This window comes from Scatophagus argus, chromosome 20 (genome assembly GCF_020382885.2).
Source record: "Scatophagus argus isolate fScaArg1 chromosome 20, fScaArg1.pri, whole genome shotgun sequence".
NCBI lineage: Eukaryota > Metazoa > Chordata > Actinopteri > Scatophagidae > Scatophagus > Scatophagus argus.
Window position 1 is genome coordinate 1323154 of NC_058512.1, and position 21703 is coordinate 1344856.

At 46.9% G+C, this 21703-nt stretch overlaps 2 protein-coding genes across 5 annotated transcripts; one reads left to right on the top strand and one right to left on the bottom strand.

The window, feature by feature from the left end:
- Nucleotides 1-2197: 2197 nt before the first annotated feature.
- Nucleotides 2198-6374, top strand: pargl (poly (ADP-ribose) glycohydrolase, like). The gene is made up of 16 exons (XM_046375822.1): nt 2198-2353; nt 2630-2979; nt 3128-3253; nt 3418-3507; nt 3599-3670; nt 3762-3848; nt 3945-4105; nt 4193-4272; nt 4353-4425; nt 4556-4631; nt 4732-4879; nt 5021-5099; nt 5175-5283; nt 5471-5567; nt 5653-5781; nt 5866-6374. Exons 2-16 carry the CDS (start codon nt 2674-2676, stop codon nt 5982-5984), a joined length of 1752 nt encoding a protein of 583 aa, XP_046231778.1. The 5' UTR covers nt 2198-2353; nt 2630-2673; the 3' UTR covers nt 5985-6374.
- On the bottom strand, nt 6375-20777 carry ogdhb (oxoglutarate dehydrogenase b). 4 transcript variants are annotated; one of them, XM_046375813.1, is made up of 25 exons: nt 20641-20777; nt 19486-19617; nt 19196-19447; nt 17702-17890; nt 17365-17458; nt 14297-14412; nt 13638-13792; nt 13346-13492; nt 13164-13254; nt 12742-12921; nt 12533-12661; nt 11790-11969; nt 11357-11509; nt 10975-11077; nt 10754-10882; nt 10512-10662; nt 10238-10365; nt 9713-9891; nt 9553-9624; nt 9194-9319; nt 9030-9102; nt 8745-8908; nt 7900-8054; nt 7793-7809; nt 6375-7745 (listed from the first exon to the last, which is right to left on the bottom strand). In XM_046375813.1, exons 3-25 carry the CDS (start codon nt 19427-19429, stop codon nt 7549-7551), a joined length of 3162 nt encoding a protein of 1053 aa, XP_046231769.1. In that variant the 5' UTR covers nt 19430-19447; nt 19486-19617; nt 20641-20777; the 3' UTR covers nt 6375-7548. The 4 variants fall into 4 exon arrangements, with proteins under 4 accessions (XP_046231769.1, XP_046231768.1, XP_046231771.1 ...); XM_046375812.1 differs by lacking the exon at nt 20641-20777 and adding an exon at nt 20294-20634; XM_046375814.1 differs by lacking the exon at nt 20641-20777 and adding an exon at nt 20294-20634 and having other exon boundaries at nt 7541-7809.
- Between the last annotated feature and the right edge of the window lie 926 nt (nt 20778-21703).

Below are 21703 nucleotides of genomic sequence, written 5' to 3' on the forward strand. Positions count from 1 at the left end.
CTTTGGTCCAAATCTCTCTTTACTGATGACTGAAACCATTAAGTGAATATCAAACAGTTTCCTCTTAGTACTCAGAGTGAGGTGAAGTATTGTACTTTTTCAGTATATATGAATAAGTACAGTGGTACAAGAAGTACTCAGACCCTTTACTTTCAAATGAAAGTACAGTTAACCATTGTTAGAATTACTTCTTGTTCCTTTTTCAGCTAAAGTTACTTTACACATTTTCACATACAAACTTCGAGATGAGCTTTGCTGCTTTGACTGAACGGAGTGTTTTATAACGATCTGAATACTTCCTCCACTGCTGCTCTGCCAGATGATTCCTTTCCCATAAAATCCTCCGGATGTGCATCTCTTTATCCTGCTTGGCCATCTGCATGACCCTCCGTTCGGGCGACGGTGATGGTGCACCGAAGTATTTTTACTTCACTGTTCCGAGAGCAGTTTGTCGCAGTTAGCGTGAACTCCAACCACCCGTCTGTCCTTCGACCTCTGATTTTCATCTTTTTACTCCTCCTACGACCATCTGCTGTCACACACTCAGATTTCACTTCTATTCTGATCTCGGCACAAATTGCACAGACGTGTGAACGAGGTGTTGGAGGCTCCTCAGCTCAGGCTTGACGGAGGGGCATTGAACCGAGCGGGTGCAGCAGCTGGACGAGAGCTGTGCTGTTGTAAATACCCAGACAACTGAGTATGCTTACTCATGTTTGGTCCTGACTTTGTACTGCGATACTGCAACTCAGAGGGAAGTATTGAACACTTAAAAAACAGCTGCGTAAGACACGTCAGACATAAAATATACTGAACTATTAAAGATTAAAGCAGCTTTGTTCAAACTTTTTGTTTTGTGTTGAGATCCAAAGAGGTAACCCCCCCCCCCCCAACCCAAAACAAAGAGCAGACAGACAGGAAGTGAAAAACAGATTAGTGTTTCATAAGCCTGGCCTCGTCCCCGGGGAGTCACACACCACAGCCCGTCCATCAGTGTCTCATTCAGATACAGAGGGTGCAACACGTCGCTATGTGACGACCTGGGATGAGGACGTGTTGGTATGACGACCCCTCAGGTTTATCTGGTGGCCCTTTGGAGGGGCCCGAGCCCTCGGGTTGCAAAAGTAGTGCAACATGTCTCCTCCTGCAGCAGCTCCAGCGAAATGCTGCTCAGTCACAGAGATTTCATTGGCAATACTAAGGTTCTTTTACTGAGGTTTTGAAATCATTTTGTTTGCAGTCTTCGTTCTTTTACTTGAGACACCTTTGCTTGGCTCATTGTCAGTCTTGGCATCCTGTTTTCTTATTTCATCTGTGAATCCCATAATTACTGCTACTACTACGACCACAGCAGTACTGCGGCAGCTACAGGAGGAGAATCGGCCTTTAATAGTTTATCTGTCAAAGTGTGCTTTCTCTTTACCTCATGTCACTTTACATTAAAATGATCCCAGCAGCAGCTCCATGCAGTGAGATGAACACATTTTAACTGTGGGGAAAATGTGTGTTTACTGCTGATGATAATTACAAGACTTTTACTTGCTAGTAAAAGTATTGTCATCTAAACAAACTGAAAATATATCAGTAAAAGTATTCATTTTGGCATCAAGACTTTATCATATATTAATTTGAGTATTATTACTTGTAAAGAACAATTTGAACTATATAGTAGCCCTACACTGTTGAGTTTGATGTGTATCAGTATCTTGTATTCCATAAGTTGATTATATGTTTTGTATGTCAAAGGACAGTAATAATCTGAAGGTCGACCAGAAACTCTTAAGGAATAAAATTAATAAATGTAGTGGAGTACAGAGGACAATACTTCACACTGCGATGCAAGTCATTTCATTGTTGGTGGTTATGTTGAAACTGTTGGCTCACTGCTGCCATCTTGCGTTCAGAAACCAAACTCCACTAAACGCAGTAATGTTGGGGTACACACATCAGTACGTTAAACAGTAGTGTATTAAGCGACGCTCGACTTTTACTCATCACATCCACTGCAGTTCACAGACTAATGCTGTACTTTTACTGCACTGCATACATTTGATTACTTTAGTTACTTTGCAGATTCGGTCAAATCAAACACAATACGATCAGCTGATAATCAAGTCGCTCAAACGCGACATTAAGCGCGAGGGCGCAGGTGCATACAGGTGTCACTATGAGGATGTTGTGAACCCAGCTGACGTCATGACGTCATGGTGATGAGCTCGTTATTAAGAGCTTCCGCAGCCTTCTATTTAACTTTCGTTTTCGAGTTGAAATGAAAGTAAGACGGACTGCTGCTGTTGATCGATTAGTTGATCGCGTTAAACCTGAACTCGTCTGGCTCAGCCCGCGTTGAAAGGTGAGTATTTTGTACAACACCTGTCACGTAGAAAGGCAGAGCAGCGAAAAGCCTCGCCTCAGTGAGGGCTGCTGGAGCGGAGAGTCGTTAAAGACTAAAGGAGGACAAAGTAGCAACTCTGTGAAAATACTGCGCTGAAGTTAAAGTACACATGTATTACCAGCTAACTGCAGCCTACTTAAAGTCTTTTTTTCAGTCAAAAATGCGTTTTGCTTCCTGTGTCGATTTAGTTTCAGTTTGGTTTCATTTTCACATTACATGTGTGTTTTTGAGCAGCAGACCACTTCCTGTTCTGTCCTGTTCCGCGAAACCCCCCAGAGATGTCCCGCCATCAGGACAGTTCCCAGATGAAACAGCTGCTTCAGCCCGATGACAACACTGAAAGCTCCGCCACGGAAACACATGAGCGTGAGAGAGACCACGACACCAGAGGCGGCTCCTCCTCGTCCTCGTCCTGTGCCGATGCTGTGAGCCGTGGACAGACAGAGAGGGACGAGTCGCCGCGGACTCAAAGGGGGGACGGCACTTCCTCATGTTGTCCCCTGGAAGATCTGAAGCGACTTCCTGAGTGCACCAACAGGCTGGGACCCCTGACGTTCAGCAGGACACACACTGTCCTCATAGACGTAAGAGGTTGTCCTGTTTGACTTTCTGCTGTCTGTCTCCAGCGGTGGGACATAGCTAAGCTCAGTTACTCGAGCCCTGTGTTCCTTTGTATCACATCTCTGTACGCCTGCATGCTGTGGAATATGACTGCGTTGTTTTATTCTGCAGGTGGATGCTTTCAGTCATGGACCAGGACTTCTGCCCATGGAAGGGAAAGACAATTGGTCAAGTAAATTTGTGAAAATGCCATGTTCACCGTCCAGTTTCATGACTGTCCAGACCGGAATTTTTAAGGTGCGTTTGAGGCACTTCACCTGATTCATGGTAGAAAAATATGATGTCCATGTGCACAAGAAGCTACTTTTTCTCCCCCAAGGAAACAGTAGATTATATCAAAACAAGAATATTAAAATCCGTCCTTATATGAAGAAATAGTTCACTTTCAGTTCTGTCCACAGCAAGCCACCAAGATGAGGAGGTGGGAAGTGATCTCCAAGCACCTCAGCCGTTTGGCCAAGAAGGAATCAGTGACCGTCGATGATGTGGAGGTCTGAGCAGTTAGGATTTGCACATTATTACTTTAATATTGTCTAATCTTTCATGTCAGGGAACATGAAATGTTGAAATGTCTCTCACTAGGAAGCCATCCTCAAATATAACCCCAAGTATAAAGGCCAGTGGTCCTTCGACGCCCTGTCCACCTTCGTGAAGGTCAGCGTCCATGTGTTTACCTCAGATCAGTGTTTCCTGACAGAATGTCTGAACCCTGTAACAATACAAAATGATCATGTTTCATTTCCAGTGTATCCCGAAAGCAGAAAATTACTTCAGCACCCTGTTTCCGAAGATCGCAGAGTTGGCCTTGAAGCTTCCTGAATGTGTGAAGAAGGTATGAAACGTAGTGCCTCCAGTACAGTCCACCAGTCCACTGCAGTCAGTCCACCCTCAGTGATGATGGTGACCATGCGTGTGTCCATGTTCTCAGGCCATCCCGCTGCTTCAGAATGGACAACCTGCCATCATCACTCTGTCACAAGCTCAGATAGCTTGCCTTCTTGCCAACGCGTTTTTCTGCACTTTTCCCCACCGCAACACCACCGCTGCTAACGCCGAGTACGGAAACTGCCCCACCATTAACTTCACCAGGTCAGGAGCACGATCCTAAATCCTGTCTCCATCCAGTGTACAGTCTTAACTCTCAGACTTAACTCTTAAATCTCATTCTGCACGCAGTCTGTTTCAAAACTGGTCAGACCGGAAGAAAGAGAAGCTGAGGGCCATCATGCATTACTTCAAAGTGGCCACAGATGAGAGTGAGTTGATGCTAAACCAGCTCCTTCTGTTTGTGAGACAAATCAGTGAAGGTCTGTGATTGTGGTTGATGTCTTTGCAGTCGCTAAACTAAACGGACTGGTGACGTTTGAGAGGCGTTGCCTCAGAGACACGGACGCGTCCAACTGGAGAAGGTCAGAGTCAGTCGGGGTCTTTGTGCCGTGCAGCCAATTACATCAACAACTTAGAAAATTTAATATAAAAATGTTTTAAAATGAGATGTTTTCCGACCAAAGTGTTTGTTTCCTTGTGTTTGCGTGTCAGCTGTGAGGAGACGTTGAACAAACTGCACGTCACGTCACACGGCGCCATCGAGACCGAAGGTATAGGCCTGCTGCAGGTAGGAACTGATCCGAAGCAGCGACGGTCTCCAGCCACTCGAGTCCAGAATCCATTTTAAGATTTGTCTTGTGTGTGTGTGTGTGTGTGTGTGTGTGCAGGTGGACTTTGCCTCCAGCCGGATAGGTGGAGGTGTCCTGGGAAACGGTCTGGTGCAGGAGGAGATCCTGTTCCTGATAAATCCAGAGCTGATCGTTGCCCGCCTCTTCACGGAGAAACTCAAGGATGACGAGTGTCTCATCATTACAGGTGATAATGAAATGACTGAGTTACTGTTAAAAATACAACTAAAATGTGAGGATTTTCGGCTTCACTTTTATATGGATGTAATAACTTTAAGTAGCTTTCATATGTTCGTCTTCAGTCTGTGTTCATTTCTCTGTTTTTCAGGCTCTCAGCAGTTCAGCTGTTACTCTGGGTTCAGAGACAACTTTGAGTGGGCGGGCCCTCATGAAGACCACCTCCAAAGGTACGAGCACTCGCTTTAAATGTCTTAAACACGAACGTACGTGGTTTTCTCACATGTACGACGTGATCTTTAAAGAGACGAGTGGGCTCGGAGGCAGCGGCAGATCTTAGCCATCGACGCTCTGCACTTCAAACACAGGAGGGAGCAGTACAACGTGAGGAAGGTGACACGGGAGCTCAACAAGGTCAGGTTATTTTTAACAGCATGTCCGGATTTTGACATCAACATGTGACCTCATACTCACACTGTGAAAGATTAGAAATCAAGACTTGATGAGTTCTTTGAAAAAGGCTCAGATGGTGTATAGTAACTTAAATCTCCTGCGAGATCTCACAACATCGTTCTTACATGATTTTATTATGTCATTGAAGGCGTACTGTGGATTTAAGGGTCACGGAAACAACGAGCCAGACATCGCCACGGGCAAGTGGGGCTGTGGAGCTTTCAATGGAGACCCACAGCTCAAAGGTAGACATGTTCCCCCATCGGTCAGCTGTCTCATCTCTGAGGACCAAATGACAGACTTGAGCTTTTCCTTTGTGTTCATGTCCAGCTGTGATCCAGCTGATGGCAGCAGCAAAGGCCAAGAGGGGGTTGGCCTTCTTCACCTTCAAGGATGAGCACCTGAAGCAAGGCCTGCAGCAGATACACCACCTGCTGGTCACAGGGGGGACCACCGTCGGTCAGTTTGCTGGACAGGAGACACGTCAAATGTTGCTTTCCTTCTCATTTTGGTCTGTTAACTTTTCAAATTGCTTCCTCACAGGTAAACTTTATGAACTTCTGGAGGACTTCTGCCAGGTTCAGCACACGTCCAGCGGTTCACATGGAGATCTGTTTGAGTTCATCAGGAACCGCATCAGAAGTTCCAGGAGTCAGTTGTGAAGACGCGTCATGTCCACATGTGCAGCGAAGTTTGCACTAAAACGGCGCAGAAATGTTTTTATTACAGAAATGAAGAAGCACCTTTATTTTTATCAAATATTCAGATTTTTTTTCTGCATTTTTAGCTTCATTAAGTTGTTAACGGTGTAGTGAAGAGAATCAGAGCAGGTCACATGGTACGTAGGGAGGGTCAGGGCAAACCGTGATACTGGACAACATAAATAAAACTGACATAAGTCGTACGGTTTCTGTTTGTGCTCTGACATTTCACAAAATATCTGAAAGGTTAAAGCAGCTTGTAAATCCTGATAGACTCCGCTGCATTGGTATGTCATGTTTGTGCGAATGAAAGATTGTTGTGACTCAAATAAAGGACTAATGAAACTGTAATGGGAACTAAAATCTTCATTTATTGAAAACAACAAAACATAAAACATGATAAGAAAATAAATACAACCTTCAAATCTGAGGAATCTCATTATGTCCTTACATCAAGTTCGTATAGTAGTCATGATTTCCGTATTTCAAATGAAACACTCATTTCAAGTAATCGGTTAACATTTGGCACAAACAGACGTTAACAGCACGGTGAGTGAACCGCGGAGGAGCAAATAAATAGGGATTTAGGAAGAACTGAAGCAGAAAATATGAAAAGATGTGCAGAATGAGCTGAAAAGAAGAGGTGTGGAGGAAAACAATCCTGGGTCATTTTAAACTCTGGTGAAAGTGCAGAAATGCGTGGATGCCCTTTTTCATCGGTTTACGTACAAACTTCACGGAGAAGGCAGACATGAGGCTGACTAAAAAACATTATAAAGTCTCTTCAAAATCTAAAAGTTCAACCCACTGCTGTTACTCAACCTGAACATTTCAAATGATCACTAATATCTTTGTTTCAACTGTCTCAGTTATAAGCATTGTGGTGTTGGTAGATCTGAGGACAGTTTCGGAAATAGACTCCTGAGCTTTCTCTCTGTGTGATACGACTCGCGCTACATCCAGCAGCTCGTTAGCTTAGCATGAAGACTGGGGGAAAGGGCACCTTTGAGCACCGTTAAAGCCTTACAAAAGTCACTGCGCTTGGCCAAGAAATAGTCCAGCATAAACCCAAAATTAAAAACACAAATTGTCATCTCTACAATTTGTTTTTTGTACAGCTTTAAAACATGTGAATGAGCAAGCTTAAGATGGACCCAAGTTAGCTGTTTCCCCTCGTTTGCAGTCTTTATGCTAAGCTAAGCTAAGCTAACAGGAAGATCGGTGCATCGTTGTTTCCAACGTGATTATCCGAATGAAACATTCTTGTTTTTAAGCTTTTATCTGCCACAGATCGGTGAATAAATTAAAATATTTTTCCAGCAGGTGATTTCACAATCGGATTCTGGATGTGCAGAGCAGGCTGACATTGTTTTCTAATTATCTAATTAAAAACAACTCTTACAAATTAATTTTGTATAAATTCATACATTCATTGCAGGTTTACTTACATTTTCTTTGTCTAAGAGCGTCCATCACTGTGGACACGAGGTCGTCACAGCAACACAGAAGTTAGCGTGCGTTTCGTTTAAAGATCACGCCTGAGAACCGGTCTGATATGTAAAAATATGAGGCATAGAAAACACATGAAGGGTGAAGCCAGTGACCTGAACTGAGGAGCTGAAGCCTGTCGGGCAGGTTCGACCTGTGAGTGCAGCGAGCTCTCCGCTACACTTTCCCTGAGAAGGCTTCCAGATCGAACGCCGTGTCCAGTAAACGCTGCAGCTCCAGCAGGTGAGTTTGCTTGTTCCCAGTAGCTGGAGCTGCTGCAGGCTCACGACCAGCGTACCTTCAGACACACACACACACACACATGAGCACACACACACACACACACGAGCCGCCATGACAATTCATTTTGTGGCACTGACAGACTCACCAGACGGGACGCGTACGGTGGGTGGTGGTGCGGATGCGGGGCTTGACGTAGTCATAGTAGCCCTGGTTCTTGTGCTCTTCCTGACACCACACCAGATCAGCGTTTGGATATTGATCAGTCTCTGCTTTCACCAGATCGAATGGGAACGGGGACAGCTGAAGAGAGTGAAAACCAGCACTTTGATTTCGTGTGCAATCATGTTCTAAATCTCTGCTCTAAATCAGTAAGCTAGCGTTGGCTACAACTTTAGCATTGTTCTTAATGTAATCTAATTTCTTCTCACACTGATTCCATTAAAAGTATGCTGAATTAAGTGTTACTCATTCCTGCTTGCAGTATAGCCATGGATTCACAGAAAACTATCTCTGGATTAGCTTGATACTGAAGAAAACTTAAAAACGTGACGATTCTAAAGCCAATTCGGCAGTTCTAAGAAGCACCTTTATTCACAAATTAAGGAATGTTAAAGTCACAATAAATTTAAAGATGCGCATCTTGCCCAGGTGTTAATATTTGACCGACTAAGAGAAGGAGTGACGGTTTTGACGCAAACTGGGATGTTCACATTCCCAGTTTGAAAATATCACGAGCATCTCGCCATCAGTTTCTGATCAAAATCACGGTCACACATGAAAAGGTCAAAGCTCAAGAGGGCCCCAAAAACTTTAGGACTCATTCACTGGAGTTATGCACACACAAACCATCAATCAGTGGAAAAACATGTGATGGATGTCTTAAAGATGTGCAAACACAGCAGGTTCCTCATAGCAACCAGGCACCGACACCAGCTGACCTTCCTACACCTGTCCACACCTTTCTACAAGTTATCCACACTCTGATGTTACCTGCTCGATGCGGACGACAGCCACAGCGTCGTCCAGCCCTCTGTTCTTGCGCTCACGGATCAGTTCGTAGTAGATCTTGCCGGTGCAGAAAACGACTCTCTGCACCTTCTCTGGGCTGGCGGCTGCAGGCCCGTCGTCTGGGATGGTTCGCTTGAAGTGGCTGCCTACAAAGTACAATACAAAGTCTCAGAAACACAGAGAGAGACTATAAGATATTTCAGAAGAGAAGAGCTTGGTATCAATTCGCTCTGTTGATCTTCAATTTCCTGCACTCCTTTCTGTCACCTGGCAGCATGTCATCAAAGCTGGACTTGGCCTCGGGATGGCGCAGCAGCGACTTGGGGGTGAACACGATCAGCTGGAGTTAAAGAGACAGAGAGAAAACAGGACGTGTTCAGTGAGCGTCTCGTGTGGCGAGTCAGGGTCCTTGGCCTGGCGTGGGGACTTACAGGCTTCCTGAGGGGCAACAGGATCTGTCGGCGCAGAGCGTGGAAGTAGTTTGCAGGAGTCGAGCAGTTCACGACGATCCAGTTACAGTCGTGCAGCTGACGCATTGCAAAGTCCTCCGAGAGTTTCTGACAGGAGGAGCAGGAATGAAGATCATGACGACATACGGAACTTTTGCGCACATACAACATTAACTGACAATCAGTCACGGCTGTTAAAAGGAAGTCTTGCCCCAGATATCTGGTATCAGGATGACATGGGAGGCAGTTTGTTTAGGGTTCTCGGGATATCTGCATCATAAAAAGTCAAGAGCTACAAGAAGTTTGAGCTGATTGCACGACTGTTTCTAACCCAAACTCACAGGTAAGACATCTCGGTCATCATTGCACATCTGTAGAAATCTTTCAGGGCGGGCAGACGAGTGCTCTGGTCCCTGAGAGAGGGAGCAAACATGGACAAACAATCAAGAAGTGAACAGCTGTACATCTCTGACGGGGCAGGTCAGGTTTATTAGATCCTACCATCCCCTCCATGCCATGAGGAAGCAGCAGCACGATGCCGTTCTGTCGGACCCACTTGGCCTGACCGGAGCTGATGAACTGGTCGATGATGCACTGAGCTGTGTTATGAAAGTCTCCAAACTGGGCCTCCCACAGAACCAGCGCGTTGGGACTGGCCATGGCGAAGCCTAACTCGAAACCTGCGTACAAGGAAGAGAATCATCACATGAAACACACGCTGCTCAAATCACGAGGGTTCGATACGTTCAGCATTTTTCCTGTAATTTTTCCTGCTACATTCCCGACTCCCTGCAGATCCAGTTTACCCCTAACATTTCCTACAAGTGTAGAAAATTAAAATCTGTTCACTCAGATACTTTACACAACTTCAAAATCACCTCCTAAGGAGATAAAATCCTTGTGTGGCTTCCTATAAATTACAACCAGAGCCTTTTGTGACGTTAACTCAGTCTCAGGTACAGGACCTGTAAAACTACTGGGGTTCAAAAGTAGCACCTGTACAGAGTTTGTGTACTCGTTACTCACCGAGTACTCCATATTCAGACAGAGAGCTATTGCAGACGGTGTAAGGAGCTTGATCCGGGGAGATGTGGTTCATTGGGATGCAGATTCTCTTATCAACGTTCTGGTCATGGAGAACATGGTGCCGATGGCTGCCAAGCAAATCAGACGCAAAAAAAAAGCAAAAAAAGGAGAAAAATTCTCGTCACAATTTTCCAGAGCCCAAAATGACATTTACTGTCACAGCTGACAAACAGCGAAAGTTTGACAGTTTTGAACTTTCCTTTCCGTGCGTTACCTGAACGTGCCCCGCTCCACATCCTGTCCGCTGAGGCGAACGTGGACCCCCTCTTTGAGCAGAGAACCGAAGGCCATGTATTCTCCAAGAGCCCAGTCACACACTCGCTGGCTCACCATATTGGCCCGTCCCTTCAGGATACGACTCAGACCTAAAACGTGGACACGCGACAGATATACAGACTGGAAAGGGACAATGCGTTCAGAGGACATGGGCTGACACGGGAGGAGAGCGTAAAGTACCTCCGTGTATGGTGAAATCCTCCACTGGGACGGAGGCAGCGACGTTCCCAATATGGAGGAGCTCTTCTTCACTGATTCCAGTGGAAGGGCAGCTCATGGTTTTAGGTTGTCCCTCCAGTGTGAAAAAATCTACACGCAAACAAACACGTTACAGTTTCACGCACACACAGTGTAATTGGAGAACATGACTCACTGGGCAGGTCAAACAACAAGGCTCATACTGGGCCACGGGGAGTCCAGCCAGTGCTTGATGTGCAGGATCTTCTCGTCTTTGGAGCGGGTGTAAGATTCCTCACAGATTTTGTCGTACCGAGCGACTTCCTCCTTGAAAGAGACAAACAGGCTCTAATCAACCAATAATATCACAACATCTGTGCATCAATCAGTGTTCAACTTTCAGCGGCACAATGCTAACACTGATTCAGCCTGCTGGTGACGCTAAAGTGTTTCTTCACTCATCTCAGAATCAGTAAAGCTTGTCTGTAAGATGCTGCTCGCCTCCTTCAGAGACAAGTTAACGTGATGCAGTCCTGCACAGCTCAGACCGAAGCCGTGACACGGCGAATCCAAGCTTTGATTCTATGCGTTTGTAGGTTACGTTACCTCGTACTCCTGCGTCGTGACGACTCCCTCGCCGATGACCTTTTCAGCGAACTTCATCAGGACGCTTTTCTGCTTCTTGATCTGCTTGTACATCAGCGGCTGGGTGAACATGGGCTCATCCATCTCGTTATGGCCGTTACGTCTGTAACACACCTGAACGTGAAGAGGCAAACGTTCAGCATTTCCATTTTCTGATACATCTGCAACACTCTCTAAAACTGTCAGGATGGAAGAGTGATTATCTACCGACTCCCCCCTCCTCTTTCATCTGTTTCTGAGTGCGAATGCCTTGTGTTTTTCGATGACTCAGACTGTGCTGAGTGTTTTTCAGGTTGTTATTTGTGCTGCTTTGACCCTTCCTCTCGGCCGTTTTCCCTCCTGTTGGGCTCTCTGCAGGACCGTTAAATGTTACAAACATCTCCCACATACTCACAAGGTCCACGACCACATCTTTATGGAAAGTCTTCCTCCACTCGGCAGCCACCTTACACACATACACCACAGCCTCCGGGTCGTCGGCGTTGACGTGGAAGATGGGAGCGTTGACGACTCGTGCGACGTCGGTGGGATACGGAGACGAACGTGCCATCCTGGGATCTGTGGTGAAACCGATCTGTGTGGACCGTGAGAGCGCCGTATTATTTATGGCTGATATTATTCAAACCACAAAAGTCTTTTCTCTCTTTCATTGTGCTATCAGGCTGTGCAATCACTACACACATCTTAATAAAGTAATGAGGAACAGGAATTCAGAGTCACAGTACCTACCTAATTTCCCCTTGGGGATGAATAAAGTCATCTATCTATCTATCAGTGAGCACTGCGACAGAAAAACATGTCATAAAGAAGAGTGGCTCAAACTGGGGTTGGACCCTCTGCTGAACTCGATTACTGGTCCAGGATGCTGTCCAAACAAGGTCAAAAAACTGATCACTTTGCTTTCATTAATAGCACCTGTAGTCCCTGACATGGTCTTTGACTTCCTGTGACCAGCCTCAGACTGTACCATACACCCCCTAGTGGATGGGAGGAACACTACACTTAAACAAAATCCCATTTCTGCTCGTACAGCCCAGCTGAGAGCACCAGCCAGCAGGTCGAAACCCGGGAACATGGACGGCTAATTCCCGACCCAGCGTCAGGTATTTACTTTAATAAGAGCCTAATAGTGTGCACCTGGTTGTTGACCACCACGTGTATGGTGCCATGTGTGGTGTAGGATGGCAGGTCCGACAGGTGGAACGTCTCGTACACGATGCCCTGGCCTGCGAACGCAGCATCACCGTGAAGCAGGATAGACATCACCTGTGAAATCATTTGTCAGGTTACAAATGTGAGAAAAGGTGTTTTTATTTCCAGATGTTTAAATAAAAACGTCAGCGGACCTTCTTGCCCTCAGTGTCTCCGCAGTAGAACTGCTCAGCTTTGGTTTTTCCCTGCACCACCGGGTCCACAGCCTCCAGGTGGGACGGGTTCGCCATGAGTGACATGGTGATGTACCTGTCGCTAACGCGGTTCATCCTCTTGTGATACATGCCTAGGTGATATTTCACATCGCCAGAGCCCTGAGAGCAGCATGTCAGAAAAGAGTTAAAGCTAGCAAAGCAACAACCAACTACTCTGGAAATCGATTAATCGATAATTTGTCAACAACAAATTGATTGTTAACAATTCATCAAGTCAAAATCACAAACAATTCAAGCTTCTCAAACATCATGCAACATAAATCTGTTGATCTTTGGACCTGCTGGTTGGTTGAAACACACACTTTAAAAGAAAATGAGCCCTGGTCTCATAGTGTTCAGACCTCATCCGCAGCCTCAAGCTTGGAGTCGAACTGGCAGAAGATCTGGTCCAGGTCCTTCCGGATCACATTGGCGAGCACATTCAGCCTGCCTCTGAAGGTGGAGAAAGACAAAACGTTTCGGTCGCTGATGTGCATCAGGCATCAAAATCACCGCCCGTCCATTTTCAGATCGCCTTCGTCACCTGTGGGGCATCCCCATGATCACGCTCTCCACGCCGCTCTGACTGGACACGTCGATGATGGTCTTGAGGGCCGGGATGAGCGATTCGCAGCCTTCCAGGCCAAACCGTTTCTCTGAGGACCACTTCCTCTGGAGAAACTCCTCAAACCTGTGGACAGGTGGTGCTGCTGCTTCACATTGTGGCTCAGAACACGTAGCCCCACCCTCCACCCCCCAGTCAGACAGACAGGGCGTCGCCCTCCAGCGGCTCTGCATGCTTTTCCACTTAATTACTGAGGTGTGCTGAGACAGACCTTGTAGACCGGATCATCCTGGCCAGGAGAGTCTTCTTCTCCTCCAGACTGAACTGCATGACTCCCGGCGTCTCAAACTTCTGCCTGATCCACTGGCACTGCTCCATATCGTTAATGAACATGAACTCGACGCCGATGTGCTGACAGTAGGCCGTCTAGAAGAGAGATGGAAGGTCAGCGGGCGCTTCGAGTTTATGTTTGATCTGGACGTCCAAACCAACCAAGACAAGAGCGACGCATCCTGGACTTTAAACTTCAGTATGTTTCTGCAGTTTCTCGGTTATCTGTGACTGCTTTTCACTTCATATTCCCACATTAACACTCAGATCTTCGACTGTCTTTCTTTTACAAGTTCCCCCGTTTTTATTCTCCTGAACTGTGGAACGTCACGCCGAATCTTCATCTCAAACTCCACAATAAAGAAATAAATCTCTTTCTATTCTCCTCAAGTTTTCAGAATTTTTCCGACTCATATTGTTCTTTTAATTTCCCATAATCAAACATTTTACTTATTGTTTTCTTTCCAACATTGCTTTTAATCCTGTTTTGTGCAACACTTCTCTCGCATCTCTACGCGACAGGCGCTATGCCATTAACATTTACATTATTAATAACATTAATATCATCGTAGGAATGGACTCGTTTTTCATGAGTTTTACCTCAAGGCGGCGTATGATCTCTCTGAGAGGCAAAGCGCTCTCATTGCCTCCGATGAACGTGGTGGTGGGGAGCCGGAACACTTTGTCCAGGTCGGATTCAGTCAGCCCATATAACCCTGTAGTGAGGACACGGACCCAACGAGCAGAGACGAGCAAGAGAAGGTCAAGGTGGGGCCATCAAAGAAACACCACCCAATTCAAGACTTCCTGGAATCTGTGATCCCTGCTGCTTTAGTTTCATCTGTGGACTCGCCGGGCAGCTGTCTAATCTGGCAGATTACATTTAGTCCAAAACGCTGCCGCCAGACAGGAATAGAAACATGATGCCACAGCCCCTTGATGACATTTAAACAGTCAATTTCATCACTTTTATTATTTTCAAGATCATCTCAAATTGATTTACATCATAAATCACACGTGACAAGCTGCAGCTAGTGAATATGTGCAGTTTTTTGGCTGAAGAATAAGTGAAACCATTAACGGATTGTCGCAGTGGCTGCCGAATGATTTTCTTCTGACTGACTGATCGCCTCGGCTCTGACAGCAACAACAAACATCAGTTGACTCCTTTGCTGTTCGTCTCTGAGCTCCTGGAGGACAAACTGATCTGACTTTTCGACTGATTATGCGTCAATCTCCAAAACTGCTGAATGGAGCAAAACTGAAAGCATCTTTTGCTCGACTCTCTGCCAGGTGAAACACCGGGGGCACGTTCGCTCTGAAAACAATGTGCAGCGTTTCGTCACGGTTCACATGTTCAGTGGCTTGCTTCCAGAAAACGGTGCCAAACCAGTTCTGATGTATGATTTCCCAGCAGCAATGCATGCATAAACGCCGCCGTAACAGACAGGAAGTGTCGGGGCTGAACGTGCCACACATCTTTGTATAACATCACAATGACATCATTTCCCCAGACCTGACGCCCCTCACACAAGTTGGTCATTTTTGTCTTTAATTTGAATCTCTAATTAAATCCTTTAACCTCTGCTGAGACCGAAGTTCTCGAAAAACTAAACTGACTGCAATCTGGAAACAGCTGAGCTTTCCCAGCAGGACCCCAAGGCCCCAGATTAACCTGCCAAACAAGACCATGCAGGTCCCGGGTCCTCCGTTAAAACCTGCTCCAGTGCTCTTTGTTTCGTGCTCTGCTTGCATATTTTGCGTGGCTTTTCCTCCCATTGTTCTTCGCTTCATTCTCCTCTTTAGCTTGCGATGCATGTCATCAACACCTCGGTAAGTATTCGACAAACAGAAACCTAATCCAGTAAAACACACACAGAGCTCTGCTGCTTCACTTACTGTAGTCAGGGTTGCTTGATTTGTGTGTTTGTGTGCACATAAACATCCTCATCTGAACTCTGTACATTATGACAGCAGTTCACCAGAATAAATTTTAACAACATGTACACAATGTATATTTAATGCTCTCCCTTGTAATTAGTCCTTTCCATGAGTCGATTAATTGATTAAGTCTAAAGATTAAGTCTCAGCTGATGAGCGTTTGGCAGTTTTACTCTAAAGAGACGGACTGATGGATTACTGCACTGATGCTCTGTTCTGTTGGTCGGCTTACACATTTCAGCTCTTGAATGAGGGTGAAAGGAAACTCAAGTGACAACACATTTAGCACAAAGTTTCCTGTTCGGCTTTGTGGGCTCGCGTTAACACATCCTGACTGGACGGAGCAGCTGACGTCCAAAAAGCAAAGAGGACAGGACTCGAGGGTGAAGCCCCACGGCCGGTGTTTATCTAAAGCACATGACGGTCTGCTCGCAGATAAGACAGCGTGGACGAGGGGAGGGTTGTGTCTGTTTGTTCGTCTCTGTCAGCACTTTAGCTGAGCACAGAGTCAGCTCTCTGTGTTACGTAAGGGATCTTTAGACCCCCCAACACGTAAAAACACAACCTGTTTTCTTTGATGGCTGGCTGGTAATCAAGCAGAATCTGCCTGTCGTCTAATCACAGTAACATTTTAATGAAGCAGGCACAGATAAGCTGGGATCAGTCCTGTGTGACCCCACTGGCTGCTGAGCAAAGGTTAGCAGGAGCCAACACACACACACACACACACACACACACACACACACACACACACTGCAGGCTAAGAACCACACCGAGCTTCTCATTTCTTCTTTCAGGCTCATTTGGGCCGAGCTTTTGTTCGACGTCGGTGAGACTGGACAATACAACCACCAACTGTGGAAACGTCCCATTACAGCTCAGAACAATCGCCTGCTTTTGAACTCAGAGGCCCAACCTTTTCATTAGACACAAAGACACACACACACTTTCCACTTTGTTCTGACTCTTTGCACTGTTGCAAACAGTTTGGTTCGCACAGTAATAAAACTGAACAAACATGTTGTCAAAGCAGTTGGCTGAAAAGCTCAGACTTAAGTCAGGCAGTAAGGAATTAATGATGTGAACTGATGAGCAGAAAGTTCGCAGCTGAAGAGTATGTTGTCTTATCTTGTTTTCTCAGAAACCATGACTCGCTTCACAGCATGTGCTCATGAGGACATCAGGACACATGGGACCAAGAGTGACTCACAGACACGTAAAACACATTCGGATGTAAATAAAAACTAAAGCAGAGCCGTGCTGAGTGCTAACACGCTCACAAGCTCCTCGTCCATCTGCAGACACAACAGCTGTCGAACTAACCACGAGAAGGGTCTTATGTCAGGAACCACAAGCTGCTGGACAGGAAGTGTTCACCAGGACACCAGAGCACAGTGACATTCGTGTAAACAAAGTGAATAAAAATACATAAAAGGCACCACTTTGTGCCACAAACTGTTTCAGACTGGAGTTTGAGTCCAGTAACCAGTGAAAACGTCTTTCAGGCTACACGTTACATCCCACTCAGGGTCCAGCTGAGCCGCGTGGAGACCCCATACAGTGTAATCCATGCAAGGTGGAGTCGGTGGAGGTTAACAGAGGAGATGTGAGGCCGGTGGGTGTCACATGGACAAAGAAAATAAAAGAAGGTGGTGGTGGGGGAGGTCAAGAACAAAAGACAGAACGACAGGAAGAAGGAGGGACAGACATTAGAGGGCATGTCTCACCGACATTCTGGAAACCGACGGTACACGGGGCGTCGTCAAAGTCCACACAGCTGATGTCCAGGGGGTCCAGCTTGGCGATGTGGTGTCCTCGTACCTACGCACAGGACAACACAGATCAGCGTGCGACGGGTCAGACCGTCCTCTGGGAACCGCTGACCACTTCCTGCGACTTGCTCACACGTCCACATGTCCACGCGGGTTAGCACACACAGATTTGGGTCAAAGGATACGACTGAACGCCATCAGCTTGCAGTCAAATAAGGCAAAACTAAACTCCAGACCACAGAGGTTCAGTGTGAAGGCAAAGCAGTGGAGCAGGACGGCGCAGTGAGCTTACCTGGTACGCTCTGATGAGCGACTGCACCGCTAGATGATCCGCCACCAGCTTTTCCACATTGGGCTGAGCTCCCACCACACCCTGGACCCCGGCCGGGTCCCGAGAGGTCCCACCGAGGAGCGAGGGGCTCTGGTAGGCCGCACCAGGCGGTGCCCCGGCGTTAGCGTTACGGAAGAATATGTCCCAGGACTGCAGGGGGACAGGAAGACAGGAGACGAAACAGTCAGCATGTTAGTGTTGTGCACGTCTTCAGAGTCCTCAGGGTCAGTGTCCTCACAGCTCAGGGTCATGACAGGTCACATGCTGATTCACTTCGTGACCAGAGTCCAATGGGCCACATTTACGTACAGTGGGACTTTGAGCTAAATGCTATCCTTAGCATGCTAACAGAGTGACTGCAAACATGCTGGTGGTTAGCAGCTAATATTTACTGTGTGTTAACATGTGTACACATGACATTAGCACTGAACACACAGTACAGCCGAGGCTGATGGGAGGCGCACTAAGTGTGCTGACACCACAAAGTCATCTTACTTTGACCTGATCACTTCAATTAATTGATTTAAAGTCAGTACATGCACACAGTAATTGGCTTATTGGTGTGGGAGGCTTTTAAGATCACGAGTAAAGGAAGCTTCTTCGTGTCTGCAGTGGGATATCAGCTTACAGGTGGACTGTGACGTAACTTTTCCACCTGGCAGCACACGAACGCACCAGCAGACGACGCGCGCAGGCTGTCTGTTGGCCAGCACTGACGCCGGACTGCGCCTTCAACAGCTTTAACTCACTGCGTTTGTGTTGCTACGACGTCTCGACAACCTGAAAGCTCGCGTCCAAGGGTTCCACGTTAACGCACTGACTGATGTTTATCAGCTGGATGTAACTGTGAGGCTGTTCTACTTGGCCCAATATAAACAAAGTGTAAAGTTCTGGAGCAGCGTGGCAGCCTGTCGTTTTGACCGTTTAAAGAATCGCTGTGGCTTTCTGACTTGGAGTCGGCAGTTTAAGTCACCGTCTGACCGTGGTTAATCGCGGCCACAAACTGGTTGTGGTTACGGTCTGCGGATTCGCGGGCACGGACACAAAACCACAGTCCGTCTGTGGTCACGTTCAGCGTCTGTGGTCAACCTTCCCGGCCTGTCGTTGCTCCTGTCACGACTCATTTGAAAGGTGCTGCTGGCATCAAACTCAGAAGAAGCGGAGATTTAACGAAACCAACCGACGACACGTCAGAGAGGACCAGGACGACGGCGTTTGATCCTCACCTGCTCTTCTGTCGGTCACCTTCTCTGCTGCTCTGTTCACACACACACACACAGTATTCACAGCACCCGTTTGGACCTTTGTCCCACTAAATGGCGTACTGGTACCTCATTTTCATGTTTTCGGGCCCCTCAGGTAGAAGGTGCACATCACATGACCGCACTGACGGCGTGTCAGTGAGCCCCTGGAGGAAACTTTTGAAGCAAACTGAAGCGTTCGGGCGTACGGTACCTTGTGCACATTCCTGGGATTCTCCAGCCATGCATAGTACATCTCCTCCACATAGTTAGTGCTGGTGCCGTTCAGAAAAGGCTCCGCGGTGGCAGACGTGTTCAGGCGCCTCGCGGGCTCACACGTCCTCGAGACCCCTTCGCTCGCCGACCGTCTGGGCCGCGACAGGCCCTGGGCCGTCTGAGCGGCCGTCAAAGGCCGAAGCCTTGCGACCGTAGTCCTTAAGTGGTGCATGTGTGCCGATCAGCCACGGCTCCTCTCGCCCCTTCCCTCCCTGGAAGAAGAAGAAGAAAAAGAAGAAGAATGCAGCGTCTCCGGTGGACAAAGACCCTCCAGGCTCCTCAGCCGCTGCCCCTCCCGCTCGTCCTGTCTGGCTGAACCAGTGAGGCTGGCTCCCCCACAGCTCCTGCTCCTTCTGGATCCTGTGGAGTGGAAATGCAAATCCGATCCATCAGAAACACTCAGAGTTTAGATGTTAAAGGACGAGTCCGTGTTTTTGTTCCCGTTAGCAACAAATCCTGTGATAAACATCCTGAGAGCGGCACATTCGGACTTTTGCTTTTTAAAAGAAAAGCTGGTTAAAAAGCTAAAAATGTTCATTTAGATTTACTTTCAGCTGCAGACGAACTCTGGTCAGCATTAGGGTGTCAAAATAAAGTGCAGAACCAGGAAATGACATGAAGGAACGTGTGGAGTTAGCAGGATCAGTTCACTGCTGGCTTTGGTCTTCTCACAGCATTTGTTAACAGACTGAACTCCTCTGGTATCACCAGCCCTGTTCTCCGGTGATACCAGAGGAGCCTCGGTGCTTTCACTTCAGGTCTCAGTATGTGCAGATCAGATGATGAACGCAGTACAGCAGAGTACAGCAGAGTACAGTACAGTGCAGTACAGTACAGCACAGTACAGTGCAGTACAGCAGAGTACAGCAGAGTACAGTGCAGTACAGCACAGTACAGTACAGCACAGTACAGCAGAGTACAGTGCAGTACAGTGCAGTACAGTACAGCAGAGTACAGTGCAGTACAGTGCGGCATCAGACTCCCAGGTCCCAAACCCCACACAAAGTTCACTTCAGAGGACAGTTTCTGGACTCACACTGAATCTCTCTTAATTCCTGATGTTCCTGCCCGCCTGAGACTCTGGAGCTCAGAGGTCCGGAGTCACGGTTGGGTGCGCTTCAAGTGAGCTGCCCTTTGGGTTAAAAAACCGCAACCCGTCCAAAGTCCAGCAGTCTTCACCTGAAACAAGTCCTACCCTCAAACGGTCTTAACAGCCCGATTTAATTATTTACGTTGAGGGGACTTTCGAGCCCCGCCAGCAGCAGTAACACGAGCTCCAACTCTTCTTCGCTTGTTTTTAAAGAACTCGTCACGTGCGGACTTTCAAAGCGTCCGTCGTCTCGGTTGTCCCCGCGCTAACATCAGTTTTCACAGGTCGGTTACCTTGTGTCGGTGAGCAGACTCGGAGCCGTCCGGTGCTGAGCGCGAGCTGGATGCGGTGTGAGCTGCGGGAGAGCCGAGCCGCGCGCCGCGCTCACGCCTCGTGCTGATCACCTGCGTCACGTCGGCTGTGACGTCGGCACAAAAGGAAAAAAAAAACGTGGTGGTAAAAAGTAAAAAAGAAGTGAAAAAAGTAAACGAGAAGGTAACTTTTTGTTCTGAGCTCCCCGTCTGTTCTGCGTCTCTCAGTAGTAAAAGTACACGCACTGAAGTATTTGTCAACAACCATACCTTGTGTACAAACGATAACTGAATGACTCTCAGCAGTAGAAACATCTGACTTTGTATTTTACATTATTTTTCATTTTGTATTGCACTAATCAATATGAGTTCTTAATTATTAAACTAAAAAGAACATAAACATTATTTTTATGCCACCTTTCCCACACAAAATGAAGACCAAAATGTTTTATAACATAACATAACTCAACATATCAAACAAATGTTTTGGTAAACAAAACAAAGTGAAGGGAAGTAAATTAATAAATAGCTTAAACCTGAATCAGTCCAGTACTGTAAATGTGCTCCTAGTTAGATTTATTCTGTTTTAGGGTTGCAAGTCATGATTTAATGTGCTTGTGATGCTGATGAGCTGAAGGCAGACAGGAGACACGTTGACGGCCATCTTCTTCTTCTGTGGTAAGAACCTCCACAGGGTACCTTCAGAGGATCTACTGACTCAGCTGTGACTATTAATGTAAGTCTTATTTGCTGGTGTTACCTCCTGCAGGGTCACATGAGGGGGGTGCAGCCAATCCCGTCCCTTCACATCATCTTTAACTTTAATCACTGTGTGTTCTGTCTCCCACAAAGAGAAGCAGATTAACAGACGAAAACCTAACTGGATTGTTTACGTGAAATCATCCTCGTCCACTTTTATGGGATTAATGGCTGAACACCACCCAGGTGGGATCAGCTCCCATCTGGAACATGGCTGGTGGTGTTGGTGAAGCGCCACTGGAGTTCATACAGAAAAGGTCAGGAGCCACGGTTTTATGTCCACCCA

Excerpts from the sequence above, each read along its gene's own strand:
- pargl (XM_046375822.1), top strand. The coding sequence starts at position 2,674 with ATGTCCCGCCATCAGGACAGTTCCCAGATGAAACAGCTGCTTCAGCCC. Across the intron at positions 3,671-3,761 it reads CCCTGTCCACCTTCGTGAAG|TGTATCCCGAAAGCAGAAAA; the intron begins GTCAGCGTCCAT and ends TTTCATTTCCAG. Across the intron at positions 4,632-4,731 it reads AAGGTATAGGCCTGCTGCAG|GTGGACTTTGCCTCCAGCCG; the intron begins GTAGGAACTGAT and ends GTGTGTGTGCAG.
- ogdhb (XM_046375813.1), bottom strand. The coding sequence starts at position 19,429 with ATGCACCACTTAAGGACTACGGTCGCAAGGCTTCGGCCTTTGACGGCC. Across the intron at positions 12,662-12,741 it reads GAGACACTGAGGGCAAGAAG|GTGATGTCTATCCTGCTTCA; the intron begins GTCCGCTGACGT and ends ATGATTTCACAG. Across the intron at positions 9,892-10,237 it reads GTCTGAATATGGAGTACTCG|GTTTCGAGTTAGGCTTCGCC; the intron begins GTGAGTAACGAG and ends CCTTGTACGCAG.